Source organism: Haliaeetus leucocephalus, unplaced genomic scaffold, assembly GCF_000737465.1.
Source record: "Haliaeetus leucocephalus isolate CR32 unplaced genomic scaffold, Haliaeetus_leucocephalus-4.0 Scaffold151, whole genome shotgun sequence".
NCBI lineage: Eukaryota > Metazoa > Chordata > Aves > Accipitriformes > Accipitridae > Haliaeetus > Haliaeetus leucocephalus.
Genome location: NW_010972587.1, coordinates 15,635,963 through 15,655,746, shown reverse-complemented (window position 1 = coordinate 15,655,746; position 19,784 = coordinate 15,635,963). Strand labels below are relative to the sequence as shown.

The following is a 19,784-nucleotide window of genomic DNA, read 5'->3' as shown; positions in this document are numbered from 1 at the left end:
ACACCAATTTCTCATTTGCAGTAGACAGATGCATCAGTTTAAGACACTTCCAGGAAATATTTTCTATCATAATGATTTTCCTATCTTGGAACACCCAAGTGATATTGCAGATATGACATCCACCTTGCATATTTCATTGGTCTCCAGTACACAACTATGTAGTACTACATATGTGTACACAATTATTACACAACATAGTTGTGTACAGTAGTAGTTCTTAGAGTCTTCAGTTAGTGTCGCATTGTGATGAGTGTTTGACAAGTGTATAAGTAGTCCTGAAAAATTTGTGATCTGAGGGACAATGGACAGAGCAGGAGCGGAATGTAATGTATAAGTGATCTTGATGGTGATAGGAATGCAGCTATTCCATATTAGGAACCAGATATTCTATGTTGTAAAATGTATTTTAGACTTGAGAGGAAACAAACCCTTCCTTCTGTGCAAGAGGACTACAGCGGAGGTTGAAGAGGAAAGGGAGTGTGATGTCTTAGAAGAGCTCATGAAAGGACAGAGCAACTTAGGAACAGAAGGAAATCAACGAGTGCAAAAACGAGAAGTGTAGTGAGCAGGGAGAGAGACTAGACAGCTAAAAGTACTGCAGTTAGAGAGCGAAGTACTGGAGAAACCTAAAAAAATGAGTAAAACTTATTTGAATCTCAGTCCTTCAGTTGCATCTCATTATGTAGCCATCTCCTAAATACTTCTAGGAGGCACAAATACATCTTCCTTGTCATTAAAGTTTCTATTTTAACTTTTTAATTTCAGTACCTTCACAGAGTTCTGGTTGCAGAAGTCAATGCCCTTCAAGGAATGGCAGCAATAGGCCAGAGACCTTTACTTATGGAGGTAAGTATAGAAAAAGTAAACTACTGTTTGTTGATGGTCTTGGTGGATTTCATATACTGTCAAGCATTAAGCTTTACTATGAAAGCTTGTGGATTTGAGTCCTAACTATGAGTTAGTAATTCCTGAAGGAAGGGGGGGAGGGGGAAGACATTAAAATTCCATTAAAATTTGGTAAGATAAACTACTTCTTAATGTACTGATCTCTAAACAGCAGACGTGGAATCTGGTTTCTTTTTTCTTGAACCTTTTCCCTCCCCATTACTGATAACAATTGCAGCTCCCACCCCACTGTACAGAAACCAGTATATATTGATGTCAAGATTGGCTGTTGACAAGTACAGTCTGTAGCAGCCAAGTTCATCTTGCCTTTCTCTCATAGGGGATGCCAATTTATTTCTCCTTTCTTCTGCACAGCTATAATTTCAGTGAACTTGGAGTTTAATTATTTTCTGAGATTCTTGCCATCTTTTAAATTTAGTTGAAATTGGCTGAATGGATTTGAAAGTTGAAGGAGAATTGACTCAGAATAAAATGGGAAGAAAATGCACAAATAGATTTTTCATAGTTGTTTTTGTTTAAAGTGTATGTTAGGAAATAATTTCCCTGGTTAATTTTTTTTTTTTTAATTACTGTGAGCTTGAGACATTCATGATGGAAAGGCCTTGTGAAAATCAGCTCAGAAATGGTTTGTCCCATCTTGTTAAAATGATTAATAGCAGCTTGGTTTTGATAAGCTGAAAACTTACCTTCCCCCCCCCCCCATATCTATTACTAATAGATAAAACTGTCATCTTGAAATCTGTCTTTGCCACTAACTCTTTTAGCATATTATAATTCAATTTCTTTGTCATGGGTGTTCAGGAGATCAACACTATCCTGCAGTATGTAGTGGAGCGGAACAAGCTGCTGCAATGCCTCCATGCTAAACGGCATGCTTTAGAGTCATGGCGACAACTGGTGGAAATTATACTCACTGCCTGCCCCCAGGATCTCATACAGGCTGAGGACAGACAACTGATTATCCGTGATTTGTTGCAGGATGTGCATGATAAGGTAATGCTACACTGGACGTCAACTGTCTCCTTGAACTTTGTAGCTGTATCTTCTTGCGTGAAAGAGAAACTATGCTTCCAGTAGCATTCTTGACTGTAATCCAAAAAAAATTTGTCTGCCTTTAGTATTCTTTTTAGTTTTCTGATTGCTACTATGCTAAAGTTGAATGCACTGTGGACAGAGGGGATACTCTGTATTCTTGCATAGCTACTGTTGAACTATGAACCATATATTGACGAATTCAAAGACACTTCAGTATAAATCCGGTATGATGGTAGTCTGGAAAGGATGTGTGAAAAAGAGACAGCCCTATTTGATGAGGAACATAGGAGAACTAATCTGGAAGGGATGAAGACAAACAGTACTGAAGTTGCTGATTTACTGCATTTAGATAACTCACTGCAAATCCTACTGCTGCTTCTTTTAAAAAATGAGAGAGTTGAATGAAGCTTCAGAGTAGAAAAAGTAAAGATTTTACAATTAGAACGGCTTTTGGAAATGTGAGAGTTTGCTTTGTCTTGAAATATTTAAAGTCTAGCTGGTTTACTGCTGAATTATAATAGTAATTTTTGAGACAGACTAGGCAGTTACTACTGACCCAGCTATTCTCAAGGACAAAATTTAATGAAGGATCCTTGTATTGTTTAGGCTGCTGCGGGTTGTTTTTTTTTTCTCTATTTATTGTGATTTATGCTGTTTGTAGTTTTCCTGATTAGACAAGCTGTGTTTTGAGAAATATATGTGAAAGTATTATATTTTTTTCAAGCAAAAGGTAATCTTTTGGATTTCTGTTGTTGTTGTTTCCATTATTTTTTTTGTAGGAGTTACCTAAAACCTACTTTTTAGTGGAGTGCTGGTTTTGTTTTTTTCGTGAAAAAAATTTAAAAAATGGGTAACAAGGGAGGCCTTTGCTAGTTGAAGGAATTTCAGACTCTTAATTTTCTCTAATACTTAATTTTTAGTGAAGATTTTGTTAATTTGAGAAAACAATTATCATTCTTTTCTTTTGAAAATAATTGATCTCTTGTATTAAACAACTATATTGCTTAAAAGGAAAGCTCCTTGAGTGTCAGTGATCAAGATACCAGGTTTACCTTTTAAACGGTGAACTAAAATAGTAAATGCAAACTTCTTGTTAGTGTTTCTCCACATTGTCTTAAATGCTCCTTTGATGCTTATTTCTTTGATGCTCACCCCTTTGAGTTTTCTAAATTGTATCTTCACATTCTTAATGAAAATAGTTTTCTTTAAAGAGCTGTAAAGCCAAAAGGGTGTCAGTTGTTCTCTTCCTACCTTAGGTTTAGATATTTAACTAATAAAGCAACTCAAACATCAGCATGTTCCTTCCCTTTTCCCCATCCATATTTAATTATCATCCTGCCTGTGATTTGTGTAAATAAAAAAAAGGCTAATGATCTTCTCAATTAAAATGTGTTCAACTCATCTTTCTGAAAAAGTTTCTGACACCACTGATTTTGATTTGTTTTAAATAGTGCCATGTTAATGAAATCTTTATGCATACATAAATGAAATAGCTGTGAGAGGCTAAATTAATTGCTTTAATAGCTCATAAAATCAGACACTTTTCGACTTCATTTTTTTCTTTTTTTTCTTTTCTTTTTTTTTTCTTTTTCTTCTTCTTCTGTATTAAGATCCTAGATGATGATGCAGCTCAGGAGTTGATGCCGGTGGTGGCAGGGGCTGTGTTCACCCTGACTGCCCACCTGAGCCAGTCTGTGAAAACCGAGCAGAAACAGCCACTTGCACTCCCCATGGCAGGACAGTCCCAATATGTCTTGATGCTGGATGGTTCTTTTACCTCATCACCTGGCTCTGAGAGCATATCCATGGGTTTTGCTTCCATTGGTGACTCCTCCCTCCACATCATCTTAAAAAAACTGTTGGATTTCATTTTGAAAACAGGTGTGTGACCTTTGCAGTGCATGTGTGGGAATTCCAGCCACCAAGAGCAGAAAGATGGACTGAGCTACTTCCTGTTACTGCAGTGAGGATTTTTATTACAGTCAGTTAGGTGGATCTTACATGATTAATATAAATCTAAGTGATGTTACTAACAAGAAAAAAATTAATAAAGGCATATTATTTTTTTAAACTGAACTACAAGCAGAAGACGCATAAATTTTGCCACTTTTGGGGAGCAGCATGAACTTGCTGAATTGTCACAAATACACTTTTGTGTGAACAGTAGAACTCTGACTTAAGGAATCTGTTTTATTTATTTCTGCAGCATTGCCGTAGGAAAGTTAAATTAAGTACCAGTGGAAGATGGTGTTACAGAATTTACTTTTATTTGGTTTTAATTATGAATGTTTCTCGTGAACAGGTGGTGGCTTCCAGAGAGTGAGAACACACCTTTATGGATCACTGCTTTATTATTTGCAGATAGCCCAGAGACCAGATGAACCAGACACTTTAGAAGCGGGTATGGTCCAACTGTATTATGGAAAACAGGGAAAAAAAAAAAAAAAAGGTTATTTAACCCTGAACAGTACACTTTCTTCATGCTGAGTTGTCTTCTGGAAACAGATAGATTATGTAGATAGAAACCATCTTACTCCAAGAGCCTCTGAAATTAGTTGCTTATGCTAAATGATGCAAATCTTCCTCTATTCTGGCCGGTCTAGCTACATGTGCATTCAAAATGTATTGTTCTGGATGAGGATATTAGGCTTGTGACCTCCAGCACTAAAGAAGATATTTCATTTGTGTTGATTTAAAGCTATGCGTCATAGCTACAAAATTGTCAAAGGACTAGAGATTACTTGGACCTACTTGAGAACAGTTACAACTGTAGAAATGTATTGCCTCCACATCTGTGTGTACACTCATACCAGAGTGATCCTATTTAAAAGAGAAACAACCCAAAGATTTTTTAATATTCTTTCTGTTACTTTAGCTGAAGACCCCTGAGGGGGAAAACAAACAAACAAAAAAGCATCACCTCTACCCCCCAAAAAATAATCAAAAAATAAGCCAGCCAGAGTTGGAGCTTAACCAAGAGAACTTATGGTGAATATCACACTCTCTCTGTTAATGGCTTAAATACTTGATTTGTCAGTGTTTCTAATCATTATTTCATCTTAGAGCTTGGACAAGGATTGAAAAACAAACTTGGGGCTAGTAGCTGTGCATGCAGACTTTTACTGCTATCACTTGATCAGCATTTTGACCTACAGTAGTAAAAGTACCTTTGAATTTGTTATGACCCCATTGTAGTTTATTACTGGCTTTGGATTTGGCCCTTTCCCACTTAAGTTACCTTGTTTACATCCCTTCAAAACTGAGTGTTTTGGTCCCAGTGAAAGTTCTTAGGCCTAACAGTCTGCTCAAAATGATTCTAAGAGTCAATATGTCTAATGCAGAATATATATTTGCAAGGGTGGTGTATGTATACAGGCACACACATTTTTTGTGCTGGCTGGCCTGTGTGTGATATTCAGGAAAGAATGGATTTGTAGGAAAACATTTGCACTTTGGTCAAAAACCCCATCCAATGTTCAGGGCATTTCTGTTTTAAGATAGAGAATGCTCTGAAGGATGTAGCCTCAGCTGTACTGTAGCTAACCTGATGCTAAGCTGTCCATCTTCGCATTTTTCATTTTTTGTTTTACTTCTTTTTACAGCTAAAAAAACAATGTGGGAACGTCTGACAGCTCCTGAAGACGTGTTTAGTAAATTGCAACGGGAAAACATGGCAATTATTGAGAGTTATGGGGCAGCTCTCATGGAGGTGGTCTGTCGTGATGCTTGTGATGGTCATGAGATAGGCCGGGTAAGTAAATCTATTTCTTTGCAATCGCTGTTCAGTGTGTTTTAAAGAACACTTTAGTACTGTGCAGAAAAGGGAAATTTCATGAGGTAGAACTAGAACATTTTTTGTAGGTACTTAATCTCTTTCACGTTTCTGTCCTCCCACTCATCCTTCAAGCTGTTGAAGGGGCATACATGCATATTAATTTTTTTCTCAAAGAAGCTATGTGCCCTATTGTTTAAGGGTGGCAAGAACTGCTGCTAAAGATTGTAGGTATGAACTGCTGTGGCATTTATTTGTTATTATTTTTAAATCATGGACTTACCAGTTTATTTTCCCGCTCTGGGAAGGTTTGGTGACTTCAGGAAGAAATATTTTCTGATATTAACTTCAGTGGACAGGAATCTAGTCAGAATGCAAACTAGTTTTAAATAGCAATTGTGCTTGTAGCAATATTTCATTAAAATACTTTGGAATAGTTCAACAATATCTGTGATATTTTGTTAGAGTAATAGAGAAAAGGTAATTGCCTCATACTATACTCAAATGTCAAGAAATCTTAAAATATTTTCCACATAAAGGATTGTGATTGTAGTGCAGAAATGCATTTTGCTTTTAAGAAGCTGTTAGAAGGAACTGCTTAGCATTTCATGTTTCCAGGTATTTGTTAGAAATCTCATTGATCTCATAGATTTAATTTTTTTTTTTTTTTTTTTTTTTTTTTTTTTTTTTTTCCTTCCCCCATCCCAGATGCTGGCATTGGCTTTGCTTGATCGTATTGTTTCAGTAGACAAGCAGCAGCAGTGGCTGTTGTATCTCTCCAACAGTGGCTACCTGAAGGTGCTTGTGGATAGCCTAGCAGATGATGATCTGACTCTTCAGAGCTTGCTCACACCTCAGCCCCCTTTACTTAAAGCGCTGTACACTTACGAGTCCAAAATGGTAACAGTACTTCAGAAACAATTTTGTGGTATGGTGGTGGGGTTTTTTTAAATAAAAGTTGTTTGTCTATACTTCACATTGATTGTACTCAGAGATACTTTATTAAAATAATATTATTTGAAATTATGTTAAAATGAAGAGAGAAAATAGTTATAATAAGTCTCATTGTGCATCTCCAATACTCACCCTTCTCTTCTCTAGGCATTCCTCACTAGAGTAGCTAAAAGTCAGCAAGGGGCATTAGAGCTGTTGCGGTCTGGAGTAATTGTGAGGCTGGCACAGTGTCAAGTGTATGATATGCGACCCGAAACAGACCATCAGGGGTAAGTGTTGGTTCCCTGACTGATTTTGAAACTGTAATATAGTCTTGGAAGGATATGGTGTCTTTTTATAGCCACGAGCTTTTGAGTGTATATTCTTTTTGTGTGTGTTTCTTTAATCTGTCAGTTCAGTTTAAAACTACCTTTTATTGAGTGAAAAATTCCAAGTAAGTGGGTGTGAAGTTGTACTTGCATGTCCAGTTACTTAGACTATGTAAAATCTTATTTGTTTGATACCTTAGATAATTATAATAATAATTCCTATTATTATTATATTATTTAGACTGTAATGTTTGAAAAACAGCCTAAAGTGTAAATTTATTTTGGGGCCTTTGCAGTTAGTGAACAAAAAGTGCGGAGTTTGTCCTCCCCCCATAAAGCACTAATGAGTGAGCAGTGAAGTAAATGACATTTCAGAAATATTTTATGTGTTTTTAAGAAAAAAATTTAAAATCACAGTTATATATTGCTTGATGAGTTTCTTGATGTGTTGTCATGTTGTTAGTCGTTGTGAGATGACCGAGAGAATATCTCAGAGAAGGAAACTGCATATTTAGGGGAAATCACCTTGGCTGATTTCAAACCTTGGTCCTTGCTTTAAATTTACGGTTCTTAGTGACACACTGGGGGTTCAAACACTTTGGAAGAATTTAAGACTTAGACAAGTACTCTGTTTAAAAGTGCCAATGAGATGTATAAGATTGCGTGGAACCTACAGGGCATTTGTAGAAGATTGTATATATCGGTTGCTTTAGAATTAAGCACACCTCTTCCTAAAATATTTGAGAATATTTAGTTTTACATGTAAGTAGAGAAAACACATGTCATATTTCTACAACAAAGTAATCTGATTTATCGTAGTATGGTACAAAGAAGTAATTTTCTCTGCTTAGAGAAAATGTCTGGCAGCAGCTTTCTAGGTAAATTGTAGCAGCTGTGTATCATAAATTTGTTGCTTTTCCAAATATAAATTCAGTTCAGGTACAGACCTATTATTGAAATATGAATATTTGCAGATTCTTGAGGGTGATTGTAGGCTTGAGGCTCTGCTTCACTAGTGGGCTTCAATTTTCTTACACTGTGGTTTTTTTTTTTGTTTTTTTTTTTTTTAAAACCTCTTAAGAATGTATGGAATGAGAGATCCCCCAGTCTTCATTCCTGCTCCAGTGGAACGTTACCGCCAGATTCTTCTTCCAGCTCTTCAACTGTGCCAAGTTATTCTCACATCCAGCATGGCACAGCACCTGCAAGCAGCAGGACAAGTAAGTTCTAAAAGATGCTAGAGCATCGCAGCTACCGCTCATTCAAAGAAATTATGTGTCCTTTTGCTCTGAAAGTAAGCTTTTTTTTTTTTTTTAAAATCCCATCCTCACCGACATGAGAGATAACTTTAAAATTCTCCAAAAGTTAAAGCATTGCTTCCTCTCTGCTCACTGCTAAATCTTGAGTCATTCATATTTTCCCTTTTCTTCTTGTGGTACAGGTTTTGCAGTTCCTAATTTCCCATTCAGATACTATCCAGGCAATCCTGAGGTGTCAAGATGTTAGTGTTGGATCTCTCCAGGAGCTGGCCTGCCTGACAGGAATAATCAGCAAGGCAGCTTTGCCTGGTAGGAACTGCAGTTTTGAAGTCTCTTAGCCCCATCTGCATGAATTTCAGGCTTTCTTTTCTTTTCTGTAAAGAAATAGTAAGACGTATAAAGGAATATCTACTACGATACAGAATTTTCTTGTCATGTAGAGCTCTGGGAAAAATAAAGAAATGTTAAATAATTGTTCTTGAAGTAAGTATGGTGGATTTGCAGTGGACGTAGTGCCCTTATCGATATGCATTTGACTTCCCAATTTTCTTTTCATTATGCTACCTGAGAGTAAGTACTTTTTGTCTTTGAGATGACTTGCAAATGGTAGTGTTCAAAGTGTGTGTGGTATTTTTAAAAAGAATTTTCATTCAGCAAATTCTATTACTGAGGAAATGAAGACAGAAAATTGTTTGCATACCTGTATCTTTGTTAAGGTCCTCTCCATTTTTATTTATTTGAAAAAGAAAGCTTCCAGGGAGAAGCACTGTGGATTAGCGTACTGATATTTCTCTTGGGTGACTTATCTTCACAGAGGACTGATAATTATTGTGATGGATATAGTGATTTCTTCTGCATGCTAGAAGACTTGCTTACCATTTCAAAATAACTTCTCTATTTTGATTTAATGGCTTGCTTTGTTCAGGAGAGATGTCTGACTACAATAGAAAAGGGGTGCAGGGCTGTAGGTTGAGCCCAAATGTTTCTTTGCTTACAGCATACTGAGCTTTGCACAACAGCTGCAATTTTCATGCTAAGCTACATGCTCTCGTGTACCTGCTAGTAGCTGCATTCATATCTGAATGTTTTCCTCAAATAGTGTGCAAAATAGAATTTGTATGTTTGGCTGAAATTTTTCTGATCAATGCTTGTATTTAAATGGATTTACTGCATAAATCTGTTTTCTTTCAAAAAAACCCAACCACCAAACAGTTAATTTAATGGCTGTACCTTTTATCAGGAGTGCTAAGTGAGATGGACATTGATGTTAATGAAGGGACGCTGATGGAGCTACAAGGACATATAGGCCGATTTCAGGTAGTAAAGTTGTATATTTAACACTTGTCCTTTTAGAATTGTGTATGTAGATGAGTTCCTGGTTTTGTACTCTGAGTAGTAGCAGTTATAAAAGGGACGTTTTCTATCATTAAGAAGAATGTGTGGTGGTTCGGGTTTTTTTTTGGCAGGGTGGGGATGGTTTGTGTAAGTGTGGTAGTTTGTGTGGTGTGTGGTTTTGGTGCTTTGGTTTTTTGGGGTTGGTTCCCTGTCTCCCAACCAAGTAGAAAAGATAACCTTTGGCAACATCAGAGTTGTGTCAGGGACTCTGTTGCCCTCCCTGGCTTAGGATTCCACTTATGTGGAGGAGAAGAAGAATTTCAGGTCAACACCAAAGTATGTGAAGTAATGCAGACATACTGTTACCACTTTTGCCACAAGCATGTCTTCAGCTCAACAATTTGGAGTCTCAAGCATGCTACTGTTTTATTTCTTCCCTCCCCTTTTAAAAATAACCCTTAGAAAGCAGAATGAAAGCCCCGATAGAGTAAGTCTTGCTCAAAAGCTATCACTGCAGACCTCTTTACAGCTCAGCATTCAGCATCCAGCAACGTTTTTGAAGCTTTGTCGTTCATGTGAGCGAGGACTTCTGTAAAGAAATATGTAATTGAAAACTATCTATAGAAAGGGCTGCCCTATCAGATACTTCTGGTTGTAAGAGAAGGATGTGTTCTCTAGACACTTAGATAGTAACTATTAGGCTGACCAGCCTGAAGCAGAGTAGCAAGCTGTAAACGATCGCTGTAATGCTGGGGTACTCTGTATTCTGCTGCATCATGTCAGCAAGAAGTTCCCATGGGAAAGCAGAAAGATTTTTTTTTTTTTTTTTTAATAAGAAGTTTTAATTAGTTAATTTGAAACCCGAGCTGTTCTGAGCAAAACTGTGTGAATCAGTCATCTGTTATTGCAACTTTTCTCTCTAGCTTGTCCTGTTATTTTCATCACGTATAAAAGCATTTAAGTGTACTCTTCCCCAAAAGTAATTACCAAAAAATCTTTAATCTTTGATATCTTTTTTTGCCATTCCACACAAAACTGATATACGGTCTGAAGCACTTTGGTGATCTTAACAGCCACATGTAAACTAAAAACAAATTTATTGATGCTACTTCTTTTTATGAAACTATTGAATTGGTTTTTGCACTCTACTTTCATGGAGCTTATTATCTTCATATCTAGATTTTGTTAGTTTGTCTGTATAGGTAAAGGTGTTTTAAGTGGGAATGGGTAATATTGATGCTAGTCAGTATAATAGTCTGGAATAGACATAAGACAAAGTTGTACACTTTTGAATTGCATTCATTTCTCAAGAAACTGTTTTAGGGTGCCATTAATTTATTAGTTGTGTTTTAAAAATTTAAATTTCATTTACAGAGTTTTATGTGCTTTGCTGTCTTGCTGTTGTGTTTTAAGGTATATGTATCACTTAAGTGTAAAGAATCGTGCACTTCATTTGTTGAGATATTAATTAATATGTTCATTTTTTATGGCAGCGCCAGTGCTTAGGACTTCTAAGTCGGTTTGGTGGTTCAGACAGACTACGTCAGTTTAAACTGCAAGATGATAACGCAGAGGGAGACAGAGTGAACAAGAGGGATGAAATCGAGTTGGCCATGCAACAGGTAAGGACACAAGAAGCTGCTAGAACCTTCAGTCTCAAATTGTGATTTCTTAGCTGCTGTGCAGATTTGTTTAGTTGTCATACTTTCATATGATATTGGTAATGCTTTACACTGTTTTTAGTTTGGTATGAGATCCCACATTTTATTTCTATTTAAAGTAAACCTTGAAAATTTGTTTACTTAAAATTGCATTAGCAAATAGCATTATTGTTTTGGGTACAAACTCTGTGAACTTCAAAGCCTTAAATTGATGAGAAATTTTCAAAATAAAGGCTGGGTATAGAGGGCAATGACTAACACTAAGTTAGAGCCAAAGGGGACTTAAAAGTGACCAGAAATTTTAACTAGCAGGTTTGGGAAAGAGGCCAGGTTGCAAGTCCTAGACTTGAAATAGAAGAGAGGCTGTAACTGCTCAGAAAAGAGAATCATCACATTCTAGTGAGAAGAGAGGGAGCAAAACATGTTGTTTATTGACATTTATCCATTTAAAATTTAATGCTCCGAAGCCTGTAGATATTGTAACTGACATGCTGTCATATTTTTTGGCAGATCTGTGCAAACGTGATGGAATACTGTGAGTCACTTATGTTGCAAAGCGCCCCCAGTTTTCAGCACGCTGTTTGTCTGTTTACTCCTAGCCTGTCAGAATCAACCAACCGAGATGGGCCTCGTCAGGGTGAGATTTTTGGCTTGATATTTGATGAGACTGAATGGTGTGACATTTGGGCCAGTAGGAAATAATCATAGAATGGTTTGGGTTGGAAGGTACCTTAAAGATCATCTTGTTCCAACCCCCCTGCCATGGGCAGGGACACCTTCCACTAGACCACGTTGCTCAAAGCCCCATCCAACCTGGCCTTGAACACTGCCGGGGATGGGACATCCACAACTTCTCTGGGGCAACCTGTTCCAGTGCCTCTCCAACCTCACAGCAAAGACTTCTTCTTTATCTATCTATATCTACCCTCTTTCAGTTTAAAGCCATTACCCCATGTCCTGTGTTGTGGTTTAACCCCCATCACTCCGAACGTCCCCCCCTTCCTTCTTCTTCCCCCAGCTTTGTATGCTGAGCATGACATCCTGTGGTCTGCAATACCCTTTGGTCAGTCGGGGTCAGCTGTCCCGGCTGTGTCCCCTCCCAACTTCTTGTGCTCCCCCAGCCTCCTCGCTGGTGGGGTGGGGTGAGAAGCAGAAAAGTGACTCTGTGTAAGCACTGCTCAGCAGTAATGAAAACATCCCTGTGTTATCAACACTGTTTTCAGCACAAATCCAAAACACAGCCCCATACCAGCTACTGTGAAGAAAATTACTCTATCTAGCCAAAACCAGCACATCCTATCACTACAGGCCCTTGATAAAAGTCCCTCTCCAGCTTTCTTGTAGGCCCCTTTTAGGTACTGGAAGGCTGCTATAAGGTCTCCCCGAAGCTTTCTCTTCTCCAGGCTGAACAACCCCAACTCTCTCAGCCTGTCCTCATAGGAGAGGCGCTCCAGCCCCCTGATCACTTTCATGGCCCTCCTCTGGACCTGCTCCAATACCGACCCCTGAGGAATGCTACTTGTCACTGCTCTCCGCTCGGACATCGAGCAGTTGACCGCAACTCTTTGAGTGCGACCGTCCAGCCAATTCTTTACCCACCAAGTGGTCCGTCCGTCAAATCCATGCCTCTTCAATTTAGAGACAAGGATGCCTTGCAGGACAGTGTCAAAAGCTTTGCACAAGTCCAGGGAGATGATGTCCATTGCTCTTCCCTTATCCACCAGCACTGTAACCTCATTGTAAAAGGCCACCAAATTTATCAGGCACAATTTGCCCTTAGTGAAGCTGTGTTGGCTGTCACCAGTCAGCTCCTTATTTTTCATGTGCCTTAGCATAGTTTCCAGGATGATCTGCTCCATGATCTTGCCAGGCACAGAGGTGAGACTGACTGGCCTGTAGTTCCCCGGGTCTGTCTTTTTTCCCTTTTTAAAAATGGGCGTTGTTTCCCCTTTTCCAGTCAGTGGGAACTTCCCTGGACTGCCATGACTTCTCAAATATGATGGATAGTGGCATAGCCACTTCATCCACCAGTTCCCTCAGGACCCGTGGATGCATCTCGTCAGGTCCCATGGACTTGTGCACCTTCAGATGCCTTAGATGGTCTCGAACCTGATCTTCTGTGGTGGGTGGTTCTTCATTCTCCCAGTTCCTGCCTTTGCCTTCTGTGACTTGGATGGTGTGGCTGGAGCACTTGTCGGTGAAGACCACGGCAAAAAAGCCACTGAGTACCTCATCCTTCTGCATGTCCTGGGTAACCAGGTCTCCCATTTCCTTCTGGAGAGGGCCCACATTTTCCCTAGTCTTTCTTTTATCACCAGAATGAACCAGAGGCTGTAGTTTCACATATACTTTAAGTCACTTTATGCCAGTACTGTAGCTGCCCATTTTCTAGTTCTGGAACACATGCTTCTGCAGCCTTGCACTAAGCCAAATTGGGAAAATAATCCAAGTTAAAACAAATGTGACTAAAAATCCTTTTTAATTCACTTCCCATGGCAGCCTCAGAAACACATATATCAGTTAAAAAAACCTGTATGTAAATAAATAGCACAAGGTAGGGGAAGGTGAGGATTTCTTTTTTTCAGCCTCTGTGCCGGATTACATTTTGTGAAACTAGGACCTCATTTATGGCATGTAAGATGTGTTTTGATGATGACTGGAACTCTTCATTATGCCACATGTTAAGCGTTTACAGCATGCTATTATGCAGCTGAGTGGTTAAAATACTTAAATAGTAAGTCTTCTGGTCTAGTTACATTTCATGTGTTATGCTCAGTACTTACTGTGCTGACTGCCTTCTAGTACTGTACCCACAGAACTTCTTGCCTAGACTTTCATTTGTATTACTTCTGCCACAGAAGTATAAAATACAAACGTGTCAGTGCTTTCATGTCTTTCACTACTTTATTGACAGAGAACATACCTTATTGATTTCTTGTTCTTTTTTTAATTTTTTTTTTTAATTATATTTTGTTCACCATCTTTTCCAGATCCACAAGCACCTGTGGTCCCATACTGGCACTTGCCTGGCTTGGGTATTATCGTCTACCTGCTGAAACAGAGCACTAGTGATTTCTTCAGTTACTATGATAGCCATCGTCAGAGTGTTAACAAACTGCAAAATGTGGAGCAACTCCCACCAGATGAAATAAAAGAGGTAATAGGTCTTCTGACTCTGTAGTCTCTGTATTGTTTGTAACTTAGACATAGCTGTAACAGACTCCAAAGCATATTGGATAAATAAATAGTTCCAGGTTTTGTGCATATTCCTTTCTACTGTTGATGAAGGGGTCCATAGAATGAGTGACCTAAAACTTCAGGGAAAATATTGGGCCTAACTTTGTAAAAGTTGTGATTTTCATTATAGTTGCTTGGGGATACATTTAATTTCTCCATTTTTTTAGTCAGTAAGGTTATGCAAATTCAAAATGCAGAGCACATTTTTAAAGCAATAATAGCTGACAAGGAAGTTCTAGTTATTGATAAGTAATTTTATTTGCTTATTCTTTTGATGCTCTGTGATTTGCTACAATCTTCTTGTTTTTCTTCTTCTTATCACAGCTGTGTCAGTCAGTTATGCCAGCTGGGGTTGACAAAATCTCCACTTCCCAAAAATATGTTTTGGCAAGGCGACGCCTGGTGAAGCTGATAAACAACCGAGCCAAGCTGCTTTCTCTCTGTTCTTGTATCCTTCTAAAATTGAAATGACCTCAAGGTGATGCTCCAGAAAAAGCAGAGAAATAGGAACAGGTTCTTTACCTAGATTTCTGACCACTTTGAACAATGCTTTTTGCAAAAAGGAAAATTGAAATTCTGAAAATTAAATTAGTAAGAGGGTATTGTTCTGCTATTGTCAGAATGTAAATATTTTCAAGTTAGTAATTCCCATCATGGAGACCCTGCTAGGACTTTCTGCAACATTATAATGGAGGAGTTATTATGGCCCAGCTCTTCAATTCAGTATCCAGACCCACTAAACATTTGCATGTGTACAAGTGTGGTGGAAGAAATATTTTGACAAATAATTTTGAGGTGCCTGTCAGAGCAACTGCAGTTTCCAGTCTTACCGTCAACCTTGCATAAACCTAATCTCATAAACGCCAGTAATTCTATGGAAACAGATAGTCACACACAAAATAATTGTCTGCAGTGGATCAGATTTTTCCTCTGAAAGCTAATTTGGGAAGGGTGTGCTCTTGCAGACTTACCTGTTGTAACTTAAGATGTTACTGCCATCCCGAGCTTTATAACCTCAGCTTTAATTTGCTGTCTCTGCACCTGAGCTATCATTACAAATCACATGAGCACTCACACCCTGCTGTGGTGCAGTGCTGGTTTAAAGCCTCTTCAGGGTGAGTAGCAGTCACTGAAGCAACCTCGCCAGCACTGCTCTTGAAGCAGGTACGGAGAGTGCAAGCGATCCATTGCCAGGCCATAGCGGTGAGGGTGAGAAGCTTCTCTTGGAGGAGGTGACAAATGGTTGAGCTAACATCTTCAGCTGCTTCAAAGTATATAAATATGCTCATACAGTAAATGTACAATCTAAAGACAACAAAATCAGACTCCTTCACTTAGATGTGTCTACAGATATTATAGAAACATGTCTCTTCATTCTTTGGCGTCATCTGGAACACTACCTACTGCATTGCACACCCACCGACTCCCAAGACCCGCTGCTGTCCTCCAGGATGTCATTTAAGAAAGGAAGGCTGCAAGGTAAGATTTCTCAAACATCAAAGTGCCTTTGAATAACTTCTGATGGTTAACTTTAAAACTGATTTGCTACTATTAATATTTTGCCATTTATATTTAATAAAAGAGGTTTGGTTTCAATTTGGTATACCTTTGGGTTTTTTTTGTATTCTCATTGGAGAATTGGTAATACAAATATTGTTGAGTCATAGACTTTTGGGTTTTGTCTATTACACATAACCTCCAAAGGAAGGTAAAATTAAGGCTTTTATTTCTGTTGTTCAAACCAAGTGAAGTTCAAATAATATAATCAGATCAGTGATTCAAAACAATTTATAGGAAAATATGTCAATAAAATAATTAAGATGAAATAAAGGACTAAAATTAATATTGGTGGGTTTAAAAGTATTTTCAGAATTGTAGGCCCTATTGATTCAACAGAAGATTTGAAGTTTGTTGAATTTTGGTTTTTTAAAAAAATAAAAATTAGGAATGGAAGTCAGCCAGAAAGGGAGAAGTGACCCAGAAGAGCTTTTTGCTTAAAGTGCCATGTTGTGTGATCAAAATTATTTATGGCTCTTACTTAAGGTATTTTCTCTAAGTAATTTAAGTCTAAAAATGAGTATAATTTCTAATGCACAAGTTTACTGACCAATTTGGAATACTGCGTTTTAAAATCATTTTGTAACTTGATGTGAAGAAGATAGTGTGGAGCAGCCAATTTTAACGTCTCATTTTCTATCACTAGATTCCTTTGGATCAGAGCCTAACTTGGATTTCAGCAGCGGACTGAATCGAGTGAGCCAGCATGATATTGAACAGGTGAGATGTGACAGTCTACTGAAAAGTACCGAATGTGCTTGATTACCGTACAGCTGTTGAGAGCAGTCTGACTGTAGCTTTCCCACCTCTGAACAACCTGTGGTAACACCAACAGGATGTAACTTAATTTAGGATTAATGAAGCATTGCAAAATTTGGGGGGAAAAGTATTATGATGCAGGTATCACTTGTGCTGCTGCACACATATTTTTGAGTCTTCATATAAAAAGTTAAATGAAAAATGAGCTAGGCTTAGCAAAAAAATTTTTTTTTTTTTTTTTGTAAACCAGTCAAATGGAATGTATTTTTTTAGTAATAGCTTTCTGAAAACGTCAGTTATCCTTGAAAGACTTGCAACATGAGGGCAGGATTCCCAGTCTTCTGTGATACTATAGCTGTTTACTACACGTCACCTGCAGCTAGGCTGTAGAGAAATGAGACTGAAAAGGGTAACAGAAACTGAGGAGACTATAAAACGTGAATGTTAGCAAAGAAGTGATTTCTGCTTACACAGTGATTTAATGGTTTGTGTAAATTTGATGCGGAGGTGCAGAAAAAAAATACCATTAATAAATCCCACTAACATTTCTACTGCTGTTTGTGCAGAAAAATGTGCTCAAAACCTGTGCAGTCTCAAGTACCCTTATAAGATCTAGAATTATAAGAACAGTTGTGTTTTTTCTGATGAGGCATCTGTCTTATTTCATTTGTTCAAAAGCAAAATATACAGTAACATCTTGCGAAAATACTTAGAATGTAATTAACTTTTTCAGGGATTGTTTACATATGTATTAATGAAAAACTGTTGTCTATGCACATGAACTCTGCACTCCTAAACAGTCATTAAAGGACTAGGTAAATTTTAATGGGAAGAAGTGTTTGTATGACTGTAACTGAAGAAGCTGAATTATATGCAACTGTTTAATTCCTAAAACTTGGAGGGGTTGTAAGGTGGTAATATTTGGGTAATCTGTAAATGCTCTGAGTCACCCAAAAACCTCTGTAGAAAGGCTATCCATTATACAATTTAGAGAGAAAAATGTAAGGGAACAATGCAAGCAGTACTTATTAGGGGAGTCAGAAAAAACATACTTTTGAAAGTGGCTTAGAGAATAAATCATAGTTGACAGGTAGTTGATGATGGATAAGCTGACATTCCAGAAAGAGAAGATTTTGTACTGATGACTGCAACAAATCTGTTTCTCAGCTTCAGATAGAAGCCACAAACAGCTTTGGTGAATCTCTGCAGAAGAAGCTCCTGGACATCGAAGGATTATATTCTAAGGTTCGGTCACGATACACCTTTATTCAAGCTCTTGTTAGACGCATCCGTGGTCTCCTAAGGATATCAAGGACCTAAAAGACTCTGATACATGTTGCTTGCCTCTTGAAGCAGTGTACTGGCGCAGGCCTTCTGGATCATCAGATTTTATAGATCATACGTTTTCTAAATAATGTCAGAAATATTTTGTTACTTTTTTTCTTATCCCTATGGATCAGTTTTGTGTATTCTTTCCTACTGCTCCCAACTTGACAAGAAAAATAAAGGATTGTTTTTAACGGAGTTATGATTAATATAAAAATTCAAGCAAGAAAGAATTCTGATGGAGGACATAAAGGAAACAAAAGTTCTGCAGCTGTGGTGATACCACATTTGTGGATGCTTTCAGAGAAAACTAGAATGTCTGTGTCTGTTTATGCTGCTCTTGCTTCACACACAGGTTTAATGAAAACCTGGGGTTCACGTTTCAGCACCTGCAGACTGTGGTCACTCTGGTGTGGATTCTGTATGAAAGGTGATCATTTGGCAGCGTGAACTGCTTGTTTCTGCTCCCTCTTGTCCTGCCTTTTTTCAGCTGACAGAAGTAGAAGCTGCTTCTCTTTGGACAAGTCTAGATAAGGGGGGGGGGGAATGGGGAAAGTCATGGAAGGTGACTGCCCTGGGTTTGGTTCTTATGGCTTGGGGGAGTAAAGTTTTCTGTGCTGTGCTTGCTGGAACAGGAGTATAAATACAGAATAAAATGCATGAGGAGGAAGGCAACATGCTTGAGTGGTAGATTGGTTCTATAGTTAGATTGTTCTCATAAGAGATATTCCTATCTCCTCGTCTCTTATGTAAAAAAAGAAAGCTTAACCACTGATTATTGACATGAGATCTGTTGGATTTCTCTTACTAGAGTCTGATCGTAAAGCCCAATTCTCCATGTGTGCCTTCTATATTCTGTCTGCCCTCTGTTTTTCATTACTTAGTATTTCACGTTTTTTACGATTTTATACTTATTCATCTGCACAAACTAGTTACGAGAATTACATCATCTTTTATGCAGGGATGACGACAGCCCTGCTCTCAGATGATGGTTATTAGCTGTTCCACAGGAGCAGCTCGATATTAATGGTTTACGGAGTTGGACGTTGTTGATTCTCCAGAGGGTTTTTCTTGCTTCTCTACCCTCTCAGCAGAAAACGGGAAGTAACGAACCGAGTTCCTCATTAACTACAGGAATATGACTTTGGAATTCTGCCGGCTCCGAGGAATTCGCTGCACTTTATAAACGCCGTGATGGTAGCCGGCTGGTGGTGGTGTGGAACGTGGGGAACGTTCGTGCTGTGACGGCCCCCGGTCTCCTTTCCGCGGGGCCGCGCTGGGCCGTCGTTATTTATTCGCCTTGATGGCGGCCTGAGGCGCCGGCGGGCGGGAAGCGGGAAGCCGGAAGCCCCGCCCCTCCCCTCAGCCCAACGCTTCCGCCGCCGCAGATTCGCCACGCTTTTTTTTTTTTTTTTTTAAATTATTATTTTTAAATCTTTCCTCCCTTTACCCCTTCCCGCCCGGCTGTATCCGCGCAGGGGAGGGCAAGGGAAGCCCGGCGCTCGCCCCTTCCCTTGCTGGCCGAGGTCGGTGGCCGTCGTCCGGGCTCCGTGTCGAAACGGCGAGGCGGCGGCAGAGGGGGAAGCGCCTCGTTTACTCGCCGCGGCGGCGATCGACGTGGAGCCTCCGGGCGGCGGCGGGGCCGGCGGAGCGGAGCGGGGACGGGTGGAGGAGC

The 19,784-nt window shown here is 38.8% G+C and overlaps 1 protein-coding gene across 3 annotated transcripts in view; it reads left to right on the top strand.

Annotated features, from left to right (window-relative positions):
* The window catches only part of NUP205 (nucleoporin 205kDa), a 54,234-nt gene extending 35,631 nt beyond the window's left edge, over positions 1-18,603 (top strand). For 2 of the 3 annotated variants that reach the window (XM_010561935.1, XM_010561937.1), the window contains exons 27-43: positions 766-846; positions 1,708-1,899; positions 3,552-3,822; positions 4,244-4,342; positions 5,544-5,692; positions 6,422-6,613; positions 6,815-6,936; positions 8,057-8,195; positions 8,417-8,543; positions 9,475-9,551; positions 11,063-11,191; positions 11,741-11,867; positions 14,221-14,387; positions 14,792-14,915; positions 15,818-15,946; positions 16,671-16,744; positions 17,951-18,603. In XM_010561935.1, the coding sequence (XP_010560237.1) occupies positions 766-846; positions 1,708-1,899; positions 3,552-3,822; positions 4,244-4,342; positions 5,544-5,692; positions 6,422-6,613; positions 6,815-6,936; positions 8,057-8,195; positions 8,417-8,543; positions 9,475-9,551; positions 11,063-11,191; positions 11,741-11,867; positions 14,221-14,387; positions 14,792-14,915; positions 15,818-15,946; positions 16,671-16,744; positions 17,951-18,103 (2,352 nt within the window). In that variant the 3' untranslated portion in view covers positions 18,104-18,603. The remainder of the gene's footprint in view (positions 1-765; positions 847-1,707; positions 1,900-3,551; positions 3,823-4,243; positions 4,343-5,543; positions 5,693-6,421; positions 6,614-6,814; positions 6,937-8,056; positions 8,196-8,416; positions 8,544-9,474; positions 9,552-11,062; positions 11,192-11,740; positions 11,868-14,220; positions 14,388-14,791; positions 14,916-15,817; positions 15,947-16,670; positions 16,745-17,950) is intronic. The other variant, XM_010561936.1, reaches the window with a different exon arrangement.
* The last annotated feature ends 1,181 nt before the right edge of the window (positions 18,604-19,784 follow it).